This window comes from Syzygium oleosum, unplaced genomic scaffold, assembly GCF_021117445.2.
Source record: "Syzygium oleosum isolate NSW1041296 unplaced genomic scaffold, Sole_v2.1 Sole_v2.03, whole genome shotgun sequence".
Lineage (NCBI taxonomy): Eukaryota > Viridiplantae > Streptophyta > Magnoliopsida > Myrtales > Myrtaceae > Syzygium > Syzygium oleosum.
The window spans coordinates 17264124-17286852 of record NW_026607487.1 but is presented as its reverse complement, the minus strand read 5'-3'; the positions used below and the strand labels follow the sequence as shown (position 1 = coordinate 17286852).

The 22729-nt window shown below is 42.1% G+C and overlaps 2 protein-coding genes across 3 annotated transcripts; both read left to right on the top strand.

The window, feature by feature from the left end:
* The first annotated feature begins 2591 nt into the window (after positions 1–2591).
* Positions 2592–22445, top strand: LOC115671960 (disease resistance protein RPV1-like). Of its 2 annotated transcripts, none has more exons than XM_030593678.2 (5): positions 2592–3125; positions 4370–5483; positions 5899–6309; positions 19997–21616; positions 21776–22445. In XM_030593678.2, exons 1-5 carry the CDS (start codon positions 2653–2655, stop codon positions 22277–22279), a joined length of 4122 nt encoding a protein of 1373 aa, XP_030449538.1. In that variant the 5' UTR covers positions 2592–2652; the 3' UTR covers positions 22280–22445. The 2 variants fall into 2 exon arrangements, with proteins under 2 accessions (XP_030449538.1, XP_056165999.1); XM_056310024.1 differs by lacking the exons at positions 2592–3125; positions 4370–5483; positions 5899–6309 and adding exons at positions 15430–15978; positions 17572–18685; positions 19079–19486.
* On the top strand, positions 6801–8431 carry LOC115671961 (disease resistance protein RUN1-like). Its single transcript, XM_030593679.2, has 2 exons — positions 6801–7711; positions 7864–8431. Exons 1-2 carry the CDS (start codon positions 6878–6880, stop codon positions 8365–8367), a joined length of 1338 nt encoding a protein of 445 aa, XP_030449539.1. The 5' UTR covers positions 6801–6877; the 3' UTR covers positions 8368–8431.
* Positions 22446–22729: the final 284 nt, after the last annotated feature.

The window sequence follows — 22729 nt, the reverse complement described above, 5'->3', positions numbered from 1 at the left end:
AAAAGGTAAGTGCATTATGAGAATAGAATAACTAGGTTACGAGCCCCACCTAGGAAAAAAGATATGATAAGTGGAGAAGCAAAGCAGACAAGAAAGGAACATGTGTAGAAAAACAAGTGAAAGAGGAAAGCGAACGGTAGTTTTCTTATTATTATTTTTCTTGGTAGTTTGGAGAATCTCTTCTCTGAATCTGAGCTCGCGTCCACCGTTGATTTTGCGCATCTCACCCGTGCCTATAGTTGGGTCTCATCAAATGAATGGTTGTCATAAATTCGGTCGATGGAGTTACCCATTAGGAAAAAAGAAAGGTACGAAACCCACCTTTGTTGAACTTACCATTAAACAATCTAATGTATAAACCTAGAAAGTATATTAGGGGAAAGAAAAATGATTAAGTAATAGTCTTTAATTTATTGTGAGGACTTAATTCCCTAAAAACCCCATAACTTTAGGTCAAGTCCCAAATCTGCCCCGATTTTTTTTTTGTCTCAGAAAAAACACGAAACTTTAAGTCTAATCTCAAATCTGCCTCGAATTTTGTTTTGTATAAAAAAATCACCAAAATTCAATTTATTTTAAAAAAATATACCTTATAATCCAGTCCCAACTTGACATAGCACTTCCATGTCGATAACAAATCCACATCAACAAAGTAATATGGCTTTTTTTTAGACAAAAAAAAGTTTGGGGCAAATTTGAACTGAACCTAAAAATTGGGTTTTTTTTAAAATTAAAAAAAATTTGGGGTGGATTTGTTATCATCCCTAACTTTCATATACTAGAACGGTTTTAATTTTATTGGGTTGGATTTGTTATCAAAATGAAAATGTGACATCGATCTGTACCTATCGTCCCATTACTTTGCTGATGTGGATTTGTTATAAACGTGGAAGTGCCACGTCAAGTTGGGACTGGATCATGGGGGTATATTTTTGAAAATAAATTAAAAATTGATGATTTTTTTTACACAAAACAAAATTTGGGGCAAATTTGGGATTGAATTTAAAGATTGGGGTTTTTTCTGAAATAAAAGAAAGTTTGGGACAGATTTGGGGCTGAACCTAAAGTTTAGGGTTTTTTCCGAGACAAAAAAAAAATTCGGGGCAGATTTTGGACTTAACCTAAAGTTTATGATTTTTTAGGGAATTCATCCTATTGTGAGATTTACAGTATATTCTGGATTACAAAAAACTAAATAATAAATAATTAAAAATTACAGTGGGATTCACTCTTTCAAGAATTTTGTTACTCTTACAGTGGCCAAAAGACTGATATGCTAGTAAAGTTCATAATATTTCGCGCGAGATAATATTTAGCTCCAAGTTTCTCATACAAACTTTACAAACTTTCTCTAATAAATCCTTCATTCGAAATCACGAGATTAGAGAAATTGTAGGCCGTCTGCCAATTATAAACGGATCAAATAAATGCAAAAGAGACACACACACACATATTTTTAAAGTGGCTACAGATGAATGCGCAAATGTGGAAATATTGAAATATAGATCTTGAACAAAGAAGACGAAAATGTTCAAGCATCCCTCCGGGTATGTATTTCCTAAGTTGTTAATTGATGTGGACGTGAAGAGTTTTCAATGAAAAGTCAAGACAGACCACATATTTCGCGTCCGAGGTAGTAGGGGTGAGCATGATTCCAGGGTAAAACCTAGAATCTGAGAACCCGACCGGTAAGAACCTGCAGGTTCCAAGGTATGCAGGGTAGGTTCCAGGTTTCAAAAATTGGGGAACCTGTTTTGACGGGTAGGTTCCAGGTTCTAGGTAGTGGAACCTAGAACCTGGAACCTAAAATCTAAATAAGTTTTTTTTTTGTTTTTTCTAGGTTTATGTGTTCGTGTGATCCTGCGATGTTTCATGACATTAGATGATGAGTGTATAATCTGGAACCACTAGTCTGAGTTTTCATTTTATGACTTGTTAATGTTTTATATTTTTCGTGTGTCTAAATATAAGTTATGGTCAAGAGATTATAGTAGCAAGCGGTGGTCATTAAAGGTGATAATTCACTGTAATTGTTCAATTAATAATATAGGTGAAACCTGGGTAGACTTTGAAATAGACCCTAGAACCTGTGATAAAGTAGGTTCTAGATTCCAAAAGACGAGGAACCTATTCTCATGGGTATGTTCCGAGTGGAACTACACGGAACATGGAACCGCTCACCCCTCGTATCGATTAACGCAGTGACTTATCATCAGGAAAAACTAATATTTTGTATTCTCTTTGGTAAATGACAAGCTTGTTCAGTATTTTTACGTTCATTTTCGTTTTATTTAACTAAAAATGAAATTAAAAAAAAAGATCATGTTAGATCCTAAAATCCGTGATAGGGTAGGTTCCAGATTTTGATGGGTAAATTTCAGATTTTAAAAAATAAGAAACTTATATCTGAAAATAGGTTTCGGGTTCAAGGTAGAACCACCCGTAAGAAATTTAGAAGTAGCATCCGTGCACCGTAGAAATCGCTTTGCTCGCCACGATACGCACCAATGGGAACAGGAACCCGTCAGTAGTGCTCATTGCTCCTTGGTCATCGCACGAAGCGGTTGAGACTGATACTAAAGCTGGCCAGTAGCCTCTGCAATCACCTACTCCGTCAAGAGACCTCGCGAAGCGAAAACAACGACGGTGGTGATGGACGATCCCGAAGAGGACGACGCTCTGTCCTCCTCTCGCTACCGCTACGACGTCTTCCTCAGCTTCCGCGGCGTCGACACCCGCCACGGCATCACCGAGCGCCTCTACCACGAGCTCGTGCTCAACGGCGTCCGCACCTTCCGCGACGAAGAAGGCCTCGAGGGAGGGGAGGAGATAGACTCGAGCCTCCTGGATGCGATCGACGACTCCGCGGCCGCCGTGGCCATCATCTCCGAGAACTACGCCACCTCGAGGTGGTGCCTGGAGGAGCTCGCGCGGATCGTCGAGCGCCGGAAGCTGTTGCTCCCGGTGTTCTACAAGGTGGAACCCTGGCACGTGCGGAGGCAGGCAGGCCCGTTCGAGCAGGGGTTTCGGAAGCACGAGGAGAGGTACGGGGCGGAGGTGGTCAACCGGTGGAGGACCGCCATGGAGAAGGCTGGTAATATCTCCGGCTGGGATTCGAAGGTCAGGTGAGTAATTATAACCGCGCGATCGTCTCCATCTTACCTACTCTGAAAGCTCATGTTGATTACGGTTTAGAAGCAGCAGTTGATTGAACATAAACCTTCTTCTTCGATCTTCGATCGGTTGCTTCTGATCAGAAACTGTGCTGCAGTTGTTGTGAACTAACAATTGGCGTTAACAACTCTTTACCAAAATGATTTCGAGAGATTAATTTTCAGTAACGGACAATAAATTGAATTAAAAAGGAAAGGCAGAAAAAAAGACGTTGGAAAAATTTGGGGTCAGGAAGGTTTTCTCTCTTTAAATTGAATCGTCATTAAAGGTTGATGTAGTTAGCAAACAAGCTCACAAGTGTTATGAAAACACTCTGCTGTTTTGCTAACGAGCATCCTTCAAACACTTGCCGGATATCGTCGTATCACAAAACTGAAAAATCAAGGCGTTGATTGCTGAGAGCCTTATTGGGTAATGTATCATGAATTAGGTCGATCTATGTAAAAAAATCCGTAATGAATTTCAAAGCCCCCGTCCTTTATCGGGTGCTCCGGAAAGGGCGACTCCGAGTAGTCTCTTGTGTGTGTTCAAAGAGAGGATCCAAACTCGACGTAAAAGTTCTGAAAAGGGACGTACGATGAAAGAGTAAAACAAAGAAGTTGCTTTGTAAAACAAGCTGCCAAAGGGTACCTTGCTTTACAGTTGCGCTTTATGAGGGGGGGCGTGGGAAATAGTGCGTTGGACATGGTGGTTTAAAGAACTCCGATATACCAACGTCCGTTGGCCCAGGTGGTAAGGAGCCTGGGTTCCCTTAAGCAAGGTCTCGAGTTCGAGCCTTGTGTATGGAGCAAACGGCGCTGGGAGAGCCACCCCCTTTTGGGTCCGACAGTGCTCGCTTCCGGAAAATTATTTAGTCGGGGATACCCCGGATACCGGAAGGTCATAGACCAAAAAAAAAAGAACTCCGATACAGACAAATAGAGCAGCATAGGCGCATGTTGTGCTGAGGAACATGCAATCTAACGTATTCATCGAAAGTACTCCTCTGTCTCTTTAGCCTTCACCTTGAGCTCATTATTCGAGCTCGCGACTTCCATTGACTTCTTCGCTTTTCTCGCGCTGAACACTGCACCTCCCGCTGCTGAGAAATTCACTCTGTATTCTGCCAAGAAAGAAACATGTGATCACATTTATGACAGGGATGAACCGGAGCTAATCCTCGACCCCACTTACATTGTGATCACATTTATGGCAGGGATGAACCGGAGCTAATCCAATCTTTAGTGAAGAGAATCTTGACTAAGTTGAAGAACACACCCTTGGGAGTGGCCAAGTATCCCATTGGACTTGATCGTCGCTTTGAAGAGCTGAAGAGGATTATGGACGTTAATTCGAATGGTGTCCTGATCTTGGGGTTCCATGGAATGGGAGGAGTTGGCAAGACAACCCTCGCCAAGGCTCTTTACAATAAGCTCGTGGTTCGCTTCCAACGTCGCAGCTTTGTTCCGAAGATAAGAGAGGCTTCACAGGTGGAAGGTGGCTTAGAATCTCTCCAAGCGAAACTGATCGGTGATCTTTCCTCAAGTAAAGAGTCGGGACGGCGAATCGAAGACATTAGCTCTGGCATCAATGAGATCAAACAGCTAGTGTACGAGGAACCGGTACTCATTGTGCTTGATGATGTGAACGATATAAGGCAACTTAAGGCACTGGCCGGTAGTAGAGACTGGTTTTACGATGGAACTCAAATCATCGTGACCACACGAGACAAAGAGGTCCTCCCGGAGAGCATAGTGAATGAGTTTTATGAGGTGAAGGAGTTGATTTTCCCCGAGGCACTTCAACTATTCAGTTGCCATGCCTTTGGGAGGGACCAACCGAATAAAAATTTGAAGGGCGTGGCAGAACAAATTGTGTCTCTCACGGGGGGACTCCCGCTGGCTCTGGAAGTATTTGGATCCTTCTTGTATGACAAGAGGAGGGCAGAGGAATGGCAAGATGCATTGCAGAAGCTGAGTCGGATTCGACCTGGGCATTTGCAAGATGTTCTGGCGATAAGCTTTAATGCGCTCGATGACCAAGAGAAGTGTGTTTTCCTCGATATTGCATGCTTCTTCGTTCAGATGAAGATAACAAGAGAAGATGCTGTATACGTATTGAGGGGTTGTGGTCTAAATCCCGAGATAACAATCAAGGTCCTAACGGCGAAATCCCTCGTTAAAATCATTGAGGATGGCATCTTGTGGATGCATGACCAAATAAGAGACATGGGAAGAGAGATCGTTCAGAGAGAAAACTATGAACGCCCTAGTATGCGCAGCAGATTATGGGACCGCAATGAAATCCTCACGGTTCTGAAGAACAAGAAGGTAGGGAAGACCGTTTTCCAATCTTGTACAAATGAATTGCTTAATCCTTCTTTACCAAAAAAAAAAAATTGCTTAATCCTTAGGAGCATTTATCTGTCACAAACTTCTATTGTGGCTGATCCAAAAATCTTCTTGAAGGAGATTGATAACTGATGCAGCCTCAGTTCGATACTTGTTTTTTCTCATACGTATGTTACTTGTCCAACAAACACGCTACAAGTAATTTGAGTCGAGAGGTTGGCAGCGACAAAAATTTTCTTCTAATTTCTCACAAGATGAGGTTTTTAAGCTTTTATATCTATCAGGTACTTGCGTCGCTCCTTATTCACAAATTAATATATGCATTTCGGCCTTCCCTTTTTGTGAACTTGATTTGATTTCATGTCTGAAATTCCTTTATGTTGAATGCTCACAGGGAACAAGAAATATTCAGGGAATTGCATTGGACATGGGAAAAAGGGAGGAGATAAGCACTACGGCTGGATTAAGACATAACTTCATGATCCACCGCTCTTTTCAGTCGGCATTTGCATACTTCAGGGAAATGTGCAAGACATGGTTTCCCGGGAAGCAAGACAATGAGAAGGTGGTGACTCTGCAAACTACTTGTTTTACACCAATGGTCGACCTTAGGCTGCTTCAAATTAATTATGTGGCACTGGACGGAGGTTTCCAGCATATACCAGCAGAATTGAAGTGGCTTCGGTGGAAAGGGTGCCCTATGAAGACATTTCCTTTCGACAGTTGCCCCCAGGATCTTGGAGTCCTCGACCTCTCGGAAAGCAAAATCACTAGTATGCAGAAGCAGAGACATTCTAAGAAACAGGTATACTATACAAAAATCTCATAACATGTAGATGATTCTACATTCTTTTCTCCGTGCTGCCTAGACCTTAGTAGCAGTCAACTATTTTGATGTGATGAGAGTATGTAGGCACTGGAGTCGACATCTGGCCTTGTAATAATGAATACCAAAGTACCTTCTATACAAGATTCGTGGATAATCGATTAAAACGTTATATTGTTTGGGCTGAACTTAAGACTTTTTCCTGGTTTATTACTGTTTGTAGAATAGGTACAGAATGCGACAAACCCTTTGACACGGTGCGCTTCTTATCCTGTCTTCCTTCTTTGAATGGCTTCAAGAAATCCAATAAGTTTACTCACCGGAAAAAAAAAACTGAATTATGCTCCTTAAATTCCATCTGTCAGCTTGGCCTTTGCATCCATACAGATACCAATTGCTTCTACTGCTTGCTTCTTGACTCTTTTCTTGCACTTTTACATGGGCAATTCAAGTATATGCTCCTCTTGGTGGCTTATCATCTTTGGTTTGGTTAGATTTAGTGGGGACAGCAATTGAAGAAGTTCCTAGTCAGGTTGGGGCCTTGAACATGCTCGAAAAACTTGACATGAGATATTGTCATTTGCTTAAAACATTACCAGAGTCCATAGGAAATATGTCGAGCCTCACCGATCTGTTCTTGGATAACACCATGATAACAACACTGCCAGAGTCCATAGGAATGCTTGAAAGGCTTCGCACCTTAAGACTAAGTCAATGCGCGCAACTCCGGCAACTACCTACTTCACTTGGGAAGTTGAAAAGTCTGGTTTACTTAGTAATGCCAGGAACTTGTGTCACAGAATTACCGCAGGAATTTGGGATGCTCACAAGCCTGACATCATTGAAAATGAGAAAAGAGCTGAATAGAGGACAGCCTCTAAATGTGGAAGACAATCCAGAACTGGCAGAACCCAATCAATCCAATGCCCTAAAACATATTGTTCTTCCAGAGTCCTTTGCAAATTTATGTTCATTGAAAGAGATGGATGCTCACGCTTGGGGATTTTCGGGAAGCATCTCCAATAATTTTGAAAGGTTGTCGTCCTTGGAGGATTTGAATTTGGGTCGTAACGACTTTTCTAGCTTGCCATCCAGTCTGAGCGGCCTTGTGCTTCTGAAAAAACTCAACTTGTCTCATTGTAACAAGCTCACATATCTGCCTCCACTTCCGTCGACCTTGCGTGAGTTGAATATGGCGAACTGTACTGCATTGGAGAGTATATATGACTTGACAAAAGTGGAGGATTTAGAGGAGCTGAATGTTACTAATTGCAGCAATTTAGTTGACATCCCCGGTCTCCAGGTATTGAAGTCTCTAAGACGTTTATTCTTGGGTGGTTGCAAGGCATGCTTCCCAGCAGTGAAGAAAAGAATTGAAAAGGTAAAAAGATAACTCATAGCTCCCACTTTGAGAAAACTATTCGACTGTAACTAAAAGATTGATGAAAATCAGTTATTTTCCCCTTTGTTTAATATCTTCAATCATGAATGCAGGAAGTTTGACCTTAAATGTGTTTTTAATGGAAAATGCAGGTTGCTTTAAAGCATTTGTACAACTTGTGTGTCCCTGGGAGTGAGATTCCCCGATGGTTTTCTCAGGAAGTTTCTCATTTTGCTGCACCGAAGAACCGCGAGATCAGAGGAATAATTTTCGCTGTTGTTGTCTCTCTGGACAGTGTAAACCGGGGAAACATTCCACTACCAGCAATCGTGGACATTAAAGGAAGGCTTCTCAGGATTGAAGATCCAATACATACCACGGTATTAAACCTGATGGGGGTCCCCGACACAAGTGAAGACCAGCTTTACTTGATTAGATTTCCAGAATTCAAGTCAATGGTTCAGATGTTAAAAGAAGGAGACGGGATAGATATAGTGCTCCGAGACCCGCCCTGCTTTCCTGGGGTCTCACTGAAAAAGCGTGGGATATATCTGGTTTTTGAGAATGATGATGATTATGATGATAATGAAGAATGGTTGGACGAATCCCAGCAGTCAGTGTCACAGAAACTGGCCAAGTTCATCAGCTCCTTGTGAAATATTGTTTCTTTATCCTCGCAATTTAGTGACAAAAAGCAACTCTAAACTTCTATTTTAGAAATTCGTTTGTCCCTCTTCCACTTCAGAACATTCCTCTTTCGGCAATATTTGGTCCAGGGTTCATTCCAAGAGTAAAAAGAATTGCGTATGTAAGTTGATCGTACACGTTTTCTTGCAAGCAGCTTTTGCTTAGAGAATAGAATAGGATACTGCTCCGACAGATACCCTCTGCCTTTCTCCTGCATAAGATCGAATGATTAAGCACAGAGCTGCTAGTACTTATGCGAGGTGTCAAGGACCAAGTAACTAGTCCATAATTCCTTCTTTGTTGGAAGGGGGTCATAGGACAACTTAGAAGTTGAATCAGTTTTGAAAATCCGAGAAAATGTTTCTTCATTCTTCGAGTAACGAGGTACATCCAACAATCTCATGTTGAGCAATTCCTGATGACGAATACTGACTTTTGACGGAGGTTTGGTTGGTTTGTGTCACCCTCGAACAACTTAGCGATTCAACTGGCGATGGCTCCCAGACTAGCACCCAAAATAACCTAACAGATTTCCCACACACCCAGAGAAAAATCGACCAGAGAATTCATGAAATAGAACAGGCAAAGGAACTCCTCATTGCCGCCAACCAAGCAGTCGCAATGCAAGAAATGAGCAGTGAACCGGTTGTGAATAAAAGGTGAGCCACCGTTAAGATGAAAGCTTTGACAAGAAACAATAAAGAGGAAGACAAAACAAGTCGTTTCAATAAAAGCATGCAAGACTTCGCCGTTTGGCTAGAACTAGCCCACAAGACGTCGCATGTGCAGAATGAACGTAAGCAGCATTCCTACCGCTCTGAAACGGGTGATACTCTTGGCATCTGGAAGGAGTCCGGAAATCTAGTACATCGCATCCCTCCCTTTCCTCCTGTTCACGGATGTGTAAAACCCTTTGTCGAGAAGGACAATTGCGGAAGGGAGAATCCCAAAGATCGTATGTTTGGGATTCTGATAAGAATAGAGAAACTCAAACAGTCTAAAAATTTCATTTCACAGTAGTAAGAAACATATACATGTACATCCGAGCCGGTGACTTGGTAAGCACTAGCCAGTGTAGCTCCTCTAAGAGTGAATCGGGTTTGAAGCATGAAGAGCAACTATAACGTCTATGTATAAAAGAAATATATAAAAAAGGAAAAATTTCAATTTGGTACTCAAAGTGAGGTCATTTTCTCAAAAAGGGGTCTAAAGTGTCAAATAAGGGCATGAAGTGCTCAATCAGTCTCAAATAGGAGCCCGAAGTGCTCAATTAGTCTCAAGTAAGGGCCTGGGTTCGCCAGCCGGTCAAATGCTCACCGGCCGATGAGCACGTCACTGTTCCGGCAATCGGAACAGGGGCAATTTCATCTTTTACTCTCTTTTTTTTCTTTTTCTTTTCCTTTTCTTCTTCTTCTTCTTTTCTCTTTTCCGGCCCTCCTCAGGTGGAGGCCGCCCTCGCTGACGTCGTGCGAGGGCTACCCTTGCCTGGGCTAGGCGGGCGAGAGTCGCCCTCGCCCGCCCAGCCCAGGCGAGGGCCACCCTCGCCCGACGCTGGCAAGGGCCGACCCTAGGTTTCCCTCATCCGACGCCGGCGAGGGAAACCCAGGGTTGGCCCTCGCCTGGGCTGGGCAGCCCTCGCCCGACGTCAGCGAGGGCGGCCTCCGCCTGAGGAAGGCCGGAAAAGAGAAAATAAAAAGAAGAAGAAAAGGAAAAGAGTAAAAGACGAAATTGCCTCTGTTCCGATTGCTGGAACAGTGACGTGCTCGCCGGCCGGTGAACATTTAACTGGCCGGCGAACCCAAGCCCTTACTTGAGACTAATTGGGCACTTTGAGTCCCTATTTGAGACTGATTGGGCACTTCAAGTCCTTATTTGACATTTTGTCCACTTTAGATCCATTTTTTAGAAAATGACCTTACTTTAGGTACCAAATTGAAATTTTCCCTATAAAAAAGCTACGACCATGATACAGCTAACTATACTACTTTGAATCGACACGGCTCATTACCAAAATCTAAGTGTAGTACTTAAAATTCATCCCTCGGGCAATGTCTTCGGCTTCGTCCTCATGCTGGCTCTTCTTATGACGTGCCCAGCGTTTTGCAGGGGGCGGAGACACCTTGTCGTGAAGCGAAAAATGGCTCGTACCCAGGTGAGTCGAAAGCGAACCCAGTGTGCTTAGACGTTGGCTTTCTAGCAGATTCTGCTGGATTGAATTGCTGGGTCCATCTTTGGGATAAAATTTCATAGCCAAGCTCCATGCGTTTACCTACTGTTTCAGTCTGCCCTTGGACTGTTATGTATTTTACGTGCTGGTCATTTTGTTTTGGCTGTTCCGTGTGTGCTGATCGACATGAGCGTTTGGTAGTTCGGATAGGATAACAAAATATCCCATCCAATGTTTGGCAACGTCTTTCAGACTGGATATATTCGGATAAAATGCCGGATAAAAAATCCGGGCTAGAGGGTGGGATAAACCCGGATTGGATAAAAAAATTAAAAAATAACTTAACACTAATCTTCCAACGATGAAGTAAAGCATTTGGTTTTGCCGGCTACCGCACAAGGACCACCTCCACGACAATCGATCGTCGTCGTCGCCTCCGACAGCCGCCGATCGTTGTCGTTGTCGTCGCCTCCGACAGCCACCGATCATCATCGTCAGCCGGCCGATCTTGTTCCGACAACTAAGGTGAAAAAGGAGAAGTAATTGGCCATCGTCTTCCACAATGCGTGTCCGCCCATAAAAAGACAAAAATAATATCGCCTCTATTAGATAGATTGGTCACCACGGATTACAACAAGGAACCGTTCGCTGCCATTGATTATCTCGCCATAGGTGCAATAATGGCGACTTCTTGTCTCCGCCAAGGAATGACTATAATTGCATTATATCTAGACCCCAACTTGCCAAACAATCTCGTACCAGTCTGCAATCCCATTCATTAAAACCAAATATAAATTTCAGATCAATAATCAAGAATTTTCGAGATTTTTGGTGCCCCCACTACCCTTGGATCGGCTCTGACGTTAAGTGGCGTTCGAGCTTCGCAGGCGGCGTCCACCACCCCATTGCTACCCTTCACCTTTGCATTGTCCACTCCTACCTCGTCTATGAGATTGGTCGCACCCAGCACCTCCCTTGGTCGCTCCGTGACGCCATCGGTGACTCGATTGGCTGGCGTCCGAATTGCCTCCGACAAAGTGAAGTTGAGCGACGAGTACGGCCTGGAGGTGGAGATGGCGGTGGATTTGGGGAAGCCGGCGGCAAAGGAGACAAATCGGAGGGAGTTGAAGAGAATGGGTTTAACAAGCTAGTGATGAAGCTCAAGAGGAAAAATCTGGATATCACGGGGATTGCATTGGACAAATGAGATTTTCAAAGATTTTCAAATATTTTTAATTATATTTTGGATTGCACCAAACATATGATATAATATTTTATAATCCAGAGGATATTCGGAGGATTTCTAATCCTACCTTATCCCATCTTATCCCAATTCGAATCCGGACAACCAAACGCAGCATGAAGAGTCGCACATGCCAAAACATGCTTATGGACAGAGAATGCATAGTTAAATCCCATATATAACGCACGTACACGGGAGTGCATGAAGCATCTTATGTAGTTGGGACTTTGGTCTTTTGCAAGTGCGGATGTTACATTAAACTGATTCTTTTAGGAATTGACTATGTGACTTGTAATATTTGGGCCCATAAAAACCCAGCCATGTCTCTTAAAAGCCCAAGCCCAGCCAATTTATTTCTGCTTCAACAAATGAAGCGCAGAAGCCAGCAGAGTAAACGAAGAGAGCAGGAGAAGACGCACGACCGTGAAGAAGGAAAGAGGGAAAGAAGAGAGGAGAGCGAAATTGACACGCATAGCCGACCCGGACACTCCAACTAGCCGAATCAACTATGAATCGCAACGCCTGGTAAGTATTCGAGCCAATTGTTCGTCTAATCGAATTGATTTCGGAAATTAGGGCACAAATTTAAAGGAATATCGATTTTGAATCGCGAGGCTCGATCGAGGAGTTATTAAGCTGTGATTTTGTGTGGAATGATGGTTTATGGTGTTGTAGAGTGGTGGGGTTTGTCGAGTGGCTATTTTGTAGTATGGTTCGTCCGGGACGAATTTCGGAGTTGTGTTATTTGAGCGGCGAAATCCAATTTTTGAGTCGTTGAGCTGTGAATATATATAGAATTGGTAGTTTAGGGTGCCGTGAGGACATGAGATTTTACGGAACTCGATTTGCACTTTTGGTTTGCCGGATATGAATTTTCGAAGTTGGCCGCACAAGGTGAACAGTGCGCGAGCAGCGGCTTTTAGGCCGATTTTCGTCGGATTTAGGCCCGATTTTGGGACGGCAAAGTTGGGGTTCTTGTAGTGCTCTAAATGAGCTTTCTTTTGACTATAAGCTCGCTTGGAACGGAGTTTAGTGGAGAAAGTTATGACGCAACCAAGTTTCGCGCTCAAGCTCCGCATTGCGGACGGTTTGGATAATCGCTTTGGATGAACAATTTGTGGGCGCCTTTGAGTTGTTCTATTAACATTTAAGCGTCGTTTAGCCGTTTCGTAGTTATCGTAGCATTTTAGTTGGTTTTAACGTTGATCCTTGTTTAATTATTAGGATTACGAGATCGTCGATTCGAACGAGCGTCATTGCTTGATTTTTGGAGATTCCAGGTGAGTGGTGCTATCTCTTCTATGAATTTATAAATTCATGTCTTGGAAGTGATAAAGATTTGAGTATTGTATGAGTTAATAAGCATGTTTTGTGCATAAAAATCAAGATCGAGCAATTACTACCATTTTGCATTTGAGAATGATTTGAGAAACGAATTATGAAAGGTATTGAGAAAGTTATATATATGAACTGTTTTACGAACTGGTTTATGAAGGGTTCTGAAAGAGCTTGAGAAATGCCATGTGAAATGTATTGTGAAGATTAAATGCTGTGGTTTGTAAAATCAAAATGTGATATTTGTTCTGGATTGGCTTTGTGAATTGTAAAGAGTATTGTTGTGAGTTTGTGTTGGTGCTCAATATCACTATGAGCCCAATGTGGGGCTTGTGGGTATGCGCATACTAGTCTAGGATATCCTTGTGGGCCGAGCCACCGGCTTATAGTAGGTGGAGACCTTGCCAAGGGGGGAATCTTGGTTGCCTTATCACGGGGCGAGATGCGTGATCATGGTTTGATATTGAGCAATAGATTGGTCGATGGATAGACCATCGATGTGTTTTACTGCGTGCCGGGGCAAATCCTTGAGAGCGATGGCGGTGCGGCTGCGGCTCAAAAGGATAATATCGGGTCGGGTTGAGGGATGGCGGTGCGGTGCGCCCCTACCCGAACGAGGCTTTCTATAATGAGATTAGTCAATGGAATAGACCATTGAAGTGTGATTTGACGAGATTAATCAATGGACTTGACCATTGATGATTGAATTGTGATGGTGTATCAAATGAGTATTTTTTTTGGTTTGTATCAAGTTTTGTGAAAGGAAAATAACTCATATTTGATATGATATGTATATGATATTGTGGATTTTAAATTATGAGTTTTTGGCATTGCTTTATGTATGCATAGTGGTTGCTCGATCTGCTTAGAAGAGATACGCACTACTTACTGAGCTGTAGTTGCTCACCCCTCTCTTTTCCTAATCTTTCAGGTTTCTTGGTTAGTAGCCAATAGAGCGAGAGCGATGTCGTTGGGACTATTTTGGGAGTTGGATTCCTTGTGGTTTGAGGCTGCGTCCTTCGGGTGGAAGGACGGCCGTGTCACCCCTCATCATGATAGGTTTTGGGGTGTGACATGACTGGCATCATTAAGCTCGAAACACCGCAACTAGCATTTTAATCCTTTTCCTTAGCATCACTAGGCTAGCAGATTGGTCCTAGGTCATAATTTTTCTCGCGAGACAATCTTTCAACTCCAAATTTCTCATACATATCTTACAGATTTGGCTAATGAGAATCCCTCGATTCGAAATTACGGAACAGAGGAATCATGGAATCATAACCTAAACTTTATGTTTTGCTTGGGCAAGTCTAGATACCGCTATGATGTATGGTGTTATGGGTGGTAGAAGTTTTTATCGAACGCGATCGACATATTTTTCGAACACTCCATTAGTCATAATTATGTAGGCGGTCTCAAACAAATCGAGTAATTCTAATAAACGCGTGAACGTGGAAATCTTGAAAAATAGATCTCGGAAAAGGAAGACAACATGTTGAAAAAATTAGAGCTACCTTTGAAATTTGTTTTTTAAGTTGTTAATTAATGTGAATGCGATGATTTATTGATTAAAAATGGTAAGTGCATCGAAAGTCCTAAAACTTGTTACGAAGATGCAATTTACTCTTAAAACTTTCAAAAAGTGCAATTAAGCCCTAAAATCTGTCACAAAAGTGCTATTAAGTCCTAAAACTAAACAAATCCTAAAACTTGTTAATTTGAAACAATTAAGTCGTTCTATTGATTGCACATTTTGAAAATTTTAGGACTCAATTGTACTTTCGTAACAAGTTTTAAGATTTGATTGCACTTTTTAAAAATTTTTGGATTCGATTGCACTTTCGTGACAAGTTATAAGACTTGATTGCATTTTTTGAAAGTCCTAAAACTTGTCACGAAAGTGTAATATACTTTTAAAACTTTCAAAAAGTGCAATTGAGCCCTAAAATTTATCACAAAAGTGTTATTGAGTCCTCAAACTAAACAAGTCCTAAAACTTGTTAATTTGAAACAATTAAGTCCTTCTATCGATTGCACTTTTTGAAAATTGTAGAACTCGATTGCATTTTCCTCACAAATTTTAGGATTGGATTATACTTTTTGAAAGTTTTAGAACTCGATTGCACTTTCACGATAAATTGTACGATTTGATCGTATTTTGTGAAAGTTTTAGGATTCAATTATATTTTCGTGGTAAAATTTGAGGACATTTAGGACATTTATCCCGTTAAAAATTAAGACAGAGCACATTTCACAGCTGAGTGAGCATCGAATCCGTCGGTGACGACCTGCTCTGTCAAAAAGACCAGCGACTCCAAAGTAAGGCCGGTCAAGAAGCCAGAAGACGACGATGCCGATGGACGATCCCCAAGAGGACGACGCCATGCTCTCTTCTCGCTTCCGCTACGACGTCTTCCTCAGCTTCCGCGGCGCCGACACCTGCCACGGCATCGTCGATCGCCTCCACCGCGAGCTCGTGCTCAGCGGCGTCCGCGCCTTCCGCGGCGCGGACGAGGAAGGCCTCGAGCGAGGGGAGGAGACAGCGCCGGGCCTCCTGGAGGCGATCGACGACTCGGCCGCCGCCGTGGCCGTCATCTCCGAGAACTACGCCGCCTCGAGGCGGTGCCTGGAGGAGCTCGCGAGGGCCGTCGAGCGCGGGAAGCTGTTGCTCCCGGTGTTCTACGACGTGAGCCCCTCGCACGTGCGGAGGCAGGGAGGCCCGTTCGAGCAGGGGTTTCGGGAGCACGAGGCGAGGTACGGGGCGGAGAAGGTCCGCCGGTGGAGGACCGCCATGGAGAAGGCCGGCGGAATCTCCGGCTGGGAGTCGAAGTCCTGGTGAGTAAATTCATAACCGCGCGATTCTCTCCTTCGTTTCTTGCTCTGAAAGTTCAAGTTGAGTACGGTTAGAATCAGAAGACGATGGAAAATACATTTCACATCTGAATTTTGGGGCAGTTGGAATTGGGGGAATTCGGATGAAGAATCGGAAGAACAGTCGCTAATCAATTTTTACTTTTAGGAACAGGACCGACACTCACGGAAACTAGACCAAACTGTCCGGTCCGGTCCGGGCAATTCCCGGTTTGGGCGGTCGGTGTTGCACGCTCCTAGCCACGAAAGTTTCAAATAATGGCCATTATTGGGAATTTTCCCTTAAAAAAAGTTACTACATAAAGTTTTGTGCCAACGTAAAGTTACCAAATGAAGATATTCGAGAAAAATAAAATAATATGTGTTTGATATGAAATCCTCCACTGGCTTATGATGGTGTCGAATATCGGTTTCCATTAGAAATATCTCACACGGTTATCGTGGATGATGCGAATTTGAAAAGAAACTTTTTATCTGTATTCGATTCGATTCATCTGAGGTTAGCACATGTGAACTACCTATATGAGTTCTGCACCGGTCTTTCTTCGAGCTAGGTACACAAAGGTTGCGTAGTGTACATGTATTTGCGTTTTATCACTAGTTTTAAAGGTGGGTTGACAATAATGACATGGTTCTTTTTCCCGGATCAAAAGAATGACAGTTATTTTTAAATTTTTTTGGTCAATTATTAATTTCTGATTATCTTGTCAAGCTTTATTCCAAGCTCAAAGAGATTCGATCTATTTAAGAAATCTGTAATGAATTCCAGAGCCTCCGTCCTCATCGAACCTTCTGAAAAGTGGGTTCTTGTTTGTTAGTTCACAGACCACATTAGTTGCCACGAGTACGTGTTATAACTGATAACTGCTTTTGCATGCAGAGATATGTCGTACCAATGTAATGAAAAAATGCATAAGCTCCAAGCTAGTAACGGCAAAAAGAACCGAAAAATTGGATTGAAATATTAATCTATCAATTTTTTGGGACAAAACACAAACTAAAAGTGCTTCGTGTCTACTTTAGTAAGGGCCGCTTTTTCTTTCAATTACCCCTCTTATAGGTGGATTATAACCATATGAACATCAACCATATTAATGTTAAATTAATTTTACATATAAGTGATGTCTACAATTTGTAAACAGTTGGAGGAAAATTTTCTCGCCGCAAGATTGGGGAAAAATATTGGCCTTTTAGGAAGTAGTTGGAACTGCATATGGTTAATCACTCGAGACTCATATAAAAGAAGACGTCTCTTTCCCAGTATTCAGATGAACGTGTTCTATATCGTGAGGTTTCGAAAATGGAACCTGACCTTGCCATGGATCATCGATGACTATGCCATCCTTGATACAGAAGTTGGCAATTATGTTTGAAATTTCTAAATTAATGCTGGGAATTCAAAAATCGCTTTAAGAGATTATTTCACAAAGTGCAAATCACGAGTGAGTATTTAAATAAGCCAGCCAAAGTACAGGAAATTTGCCATAATTCCATTGTCCAAACCCCTTTTTAAGTTAACTCTTGACTCCACTTACATTGTGATCACATTTATGACAGGGATGAACCAGAGCTAATCCAATCTTTAGTGAAGAGAATTTTGACTAAGTTGAAGAACACACCCTTGGGAGTGGCCAAGTATCCTGTTGGACTTGATTGTCGCCTTGAAGAGCTGAAGAGGATTATGGATGTTAATTTGAATGGAGTCCTGATCTTAGGGTTCTATGGAATGGGAGGAGTTGGCAAGACAACCCTTGCCAAGGCTCTTCACAATAAACTTGTGGTTCACTTCCCACGTTGCAGCTTTGTTCCAAAGATAAGAGAGGCTTCACAGATGGAAGGTGGCTTAGAATCTCTCCAAGCCAAACTGATCAGTGATCTTTCCTCTAGTAAAGAGTCAGGACGACAAATCGAAGACATTAGCACCGGCATCAATCTGATCAAACGGCTAGTATACGAGGAACCGGTGCTCATTTTGCTTGATGATGTGAATGACATAAGGCAACTTAAGGCATTGGCCGGTAGTAGAGACTGGTTCTTCGAAGGAACTCGAATCATTGTGACCACACGAGACAAAGAGGTCCTCCCGGAGTGCATAGTGAATGTGTTTTACGAGGTGAAGGAGTTGATTTTCCCTGAGGCACTTCAACTATTCAGTTTCCATGCCTTTGGAAGGGACCAACCAAATAAAAATTTAAAGGGCATGGCAGAGCAAATTGTGTCTCTCACAGGGGGACTCCCGCTGGCTCTGGAAGTATTTGGATCCTTCTTGTATGACAAGAGGAGGACAGAGGAATGGCAAGATGCATTGCAGAAGGTGAGATGGATTCGACCTGGGTGTTTGCAAGATGTTCTCGGGATAAGCTTTAATAAGCTCGATGACCAAGAGAAGTGCGTTTTCCTCGATATTGCATGCTTCTTCATTCAGATGAAGATGACAAGAGAAGATGCTATATACATATTGAGGGGTTGTGATCTAAATCCTGAGATGACAATCAAGGTCCTAACAGCAAAATCCCTCGTTAAAATCATTGAGGATGACATCTTGTGGATGCATGACCAAATAAGAGACATGGGAAGAGAGATCGTTCAGCGAGAAAACTATGAATTCCCTGGTATGCGCAGCAGATTATGGGACCGCAATGAAATCCTCACGGTTCTGAAGAACAAGAAGGTAGGGAAGAGTTTTTTTCGGTCTTGACTAGTACAAATGAATCTCTTAAACCTTGGTAACATTTATCTGCCACAAACTTCTGTTGTGGTTGATCTATAAAGCTTCTCAAAATAGATCGATAACTGATGCAGCCTCTGTTGGATAGTCGTCTCTTCTAATACATATGTTGCTTACTTGTCCAACAAACACACTACAAGTAATTTGGAGTGGAGAGGTTGGCAGTGATGAAAATTTTGTTGAAATTTCTCACCAGATAACGTTGTAAGCTTGTTATATCTACCAGGTACTTGGGTCACATCTTATTCACAAATTAAAATCTGCATTTCGGCCTTCCCTTTTTGTGAACTTAATTTGATTTCATGTCTGAAATTCTTTTATGTCAAATGGTCACAGGGAACAAGAAATATTCAGGGAATTACATTGGACATGGGAAAAAGGCAGGAGATAAGCATTACAGATGGGTTAAGACATAACTTCATCCACAGCTTCTTTCGGTCAGCATTTGCATACTTCAGGGAAATGTGCAAGAACTGTTTTCCTTTGAAGCAAGAAAATGAGAAGGCGTTGACTCTGCAAACTGATTGTTTTAAACCAATGGTTGACCTTAGGCTGCTTCAAATTAATTATGTGGCACTTGACGGAGATTTCAAGTATATACCAGCTAAATTGAAGTGGCTTCAATGGAAAGGGTGCCCTCTGAAGACATTTCCTTTTGACAGTTGCCTCGAGGATCTTGGAGTCCTCGACCTCTCGGAAAGCAAAATCACTAGCATGTGGGAGCGGGGGCATCCTAAGAAACAGGTATGCTATATGAAAATTTTAACACCAGGTAGATGATTCTACATTTTTTTCTTAGTGCAGCCTAGACCTTAGTAGCAGTAAACTATTTTGATGGGATGAGAGTATGTAGTTCATCATAATCGGTTAAAGGGTTATATTGTTTGGGCTGAACTCAGAGACTTTTTCCTTGTTTTTTATTCTTTGTAGAATAGGTTGAGAATGTAGCAAACCCTTTAACACAGGGTAGCGCTTCTTATCCCATCTTTCTTCTTTGACTGGCTTTAAGAAACCCATTATGTTTACTCGCTGAAAAAACCGAATTACTCCTTAAATTCCATAAGTGAGCTTGGCCTTTTCATCTATAAGATGCCTCTACCGTTTGCTTCCTGATCCTTATCTTGCACTTTTACATGAGTAATTTGTGTATTATTCTCTGCTTTCCATCTTCACCCTTTCATTTTTTTCCAGTCTATCATTTCCTCAATATATTCTACCATAATTATTTTGCTTCTAAAATACTCTTGTGAACAGTTGGCTAAGAAATTGTTGGTCATGGATCTCTGTGATTGCTACTACCTTACTGATATCCCCGATTTATCTGGGTTTGATATCTTGGAGAAATTGATTCTTGTGCGTTGCAAAGGACTTCTGAAGATTCCTAAGTCAGTCGGTGACCTGACCAAGTTAATATATTTGAACCTCAGTGACTGCTCCAATCTTTTGGAATTTCCAAGTGATGTCTCTGGATTGAAATGCCTTGAAACGCTTGTCCTCTCTGGTTGTTCAAAGCTGAAGGAACTGCCAACAGACCTTAGCGGCATGAGATCTTTGAAGGAACTTTACATTGATAACACAGCGATAGCGCAACTTCCTCAGTCAATCTTCCGTCTAACAAAATTAGAGAAGTTCAGTTTAAAAAGATGCAGAGCTCTGGAACAACTTCCTGATTGCATAGGAGAACTGAGGTCTCTAAAGAACATCGCTCTTGATGGTTCACTTATCAAAGAACTTCCTAGTTCAATAGGGTCTTGGACAGAACTTGAGAAATTAAGTCTTGTTTGGTGCACATCGCTCACAACACTTCCTGATACGATTGGGAATCTCAGATCATTGACACATCTTTTACTTGGATCCAGTTCGCTGATACAGTTACCTGCTTCTGTGGGTCAATTATCCCAGTTAAAGTACCTGTCAGTCGATCTTTGTAAACATCTAAGCCAATTGCCCGACACAATTGGTGGCTTATCATCTTTGATTTGGTTAGATTTACGGGGTACAGCAATTGAAGAAGTTCCTAGTCAGGTTGGGGCCTTGAACATGCTCGAAAAACTTGACATGAGATGGTGTGGTTCGCTTAAAACATTACCAGAGTCCATTGGAAATATGTCAAGCCTTACCGATCTGTTCTTGGATAACACCATGATAACAACACTGCCAAAGTCCATGGGAATGCTTGAAAGTCTTCACACCTTAAGACTAAGTCAATGCACACAACTCCGGCAACTACCTGCTTCACTTGGGAAGTTGAAAAGACTGGTTTACTTAGTAATGCCGGGAACTTGTGTCACAGAATTACCGCAGGAATTTGGGATGCTCACAAGCCTGACATCATTGAAAATGAGAAAAGAGCGGAATAGAGGACAGCCTCTAAATGTGGAAGACAATCCGGAACTGGCAGAACCCAATCAATCCAATGCCCTAAAACATATCGTTCTTCCAGAGTCCTTTGCAAATCTCTGTTCATTGAAAGAGATGGATGCTCATGCTTGGGGATTTTCGGGAAGAATCTCCAATAATATTGAAAGGTTGTCATCCTTGGAGGACTTGAATTTGGGTCATAACGACTTTTCTAGCTTGCCATCCAGTCTGAGGGGCCTTGTGCTTTTGAAAAAACTCAACTTGTCTCATTGTAACAAGCTCACATCACTGCCTCCACTTCCCTCGAGCTTGCTTGAGTTGAATATGGCGAACTGTACTGCATTGGAGCATATATATGACTTGACAAATGTGGAGGGTTTAAAGGAGCTAAATTTTACTAATTGCAGCAATTTAGTTGACATCCCCGGTCTCCAGGTATTGAAGTCCTTAAGATGTTTATTCTTGGGTGGTTGCAAGGCATGCTTCCCAGCAGTGAAAAGAAGAATTGAAAAGGTAAAAAGATAACTCATAGCTCCCACTTTAAGAAAACTGTTCTACTGTAGCTAAAAGATGGATGAAGATCAGTTCTCAGTTATTTCCCCCTTTGTTTAATATCTTCAATTATGAATGCAAAAAGTTTGACCTTAAATGTGTTTTTGATGGAAAATGCAGGTTGCTCTAAAGCATTTGTACAACTTGAGTGTTCCTGGGTGTGAGATTCCACAATGGTTTTCTCAGGAAGTTTCTCATTTTGCTGCTCCGAAGAACCGCAAGATTAGAGCAATAATATTCGTTGTTGTTATCTCTTTGGACAGTGTAAACCGGGGCAACATTCCACTACCAGCAATCGTGGACATTAAAGGAAGACTTCTCAGGCTTGAAGATCCAATACATACCACGACATTAAAACTGATGGGGGTCCCTGACAAAAGTGAAGACCAGCTTTACTTGATTAGATTTCCAGAATTCAAGCCAATGGTTCGGATGTTAAAAGAAGGAGACAGGATAGATATAGTGCTGCAAGAACCGCCCTACTTTCCTGGGCTCTCACTGAAAAAGCGCGGGATATACCTGGTTTTTGAGAATGATGATGATTATGATGGTAATGAAGAATGCTTGGATGAATCCCAACAGTCAGTGTCTCAGAAACTGGCCAAGTTCCTCAGCTCCTTGTGAAATGTTTTTTCTTTATCCTCACAATGAAGTGACAAAAAGCTACTCTAAACTTCTACTTCAGAAACTCTTTAGTCACTCTACCACTTCACAACATGCCACTTTCGGGAATATTTGGTCCAGGATTCATTCCAAGAGTAAGAGGAATTGTGTATGTGAGGTGATGATACACGTTTTCTTGCAAACGGCTTTTGCTTACAGAGTAGAATAGGATACTGCTCCGACAGATATCCTCGGCCTTTCTCCTGCGTAAGACCGAAGGATTAAGCACAGAGCCGCTAGTACTTACACACAAGGACCAAGTAACCAGTACATATATTGATTCGTGTTGGAAGGAGATCATAGGATAAGAACTTAGAAGTTGAATCAGTTTTGAAAATCCGTGGAGATGTTTCTTCTTTCTTTAACAAATGAGATACTTTCCACAATCCCACTTTTGGCAATTCCAAATAA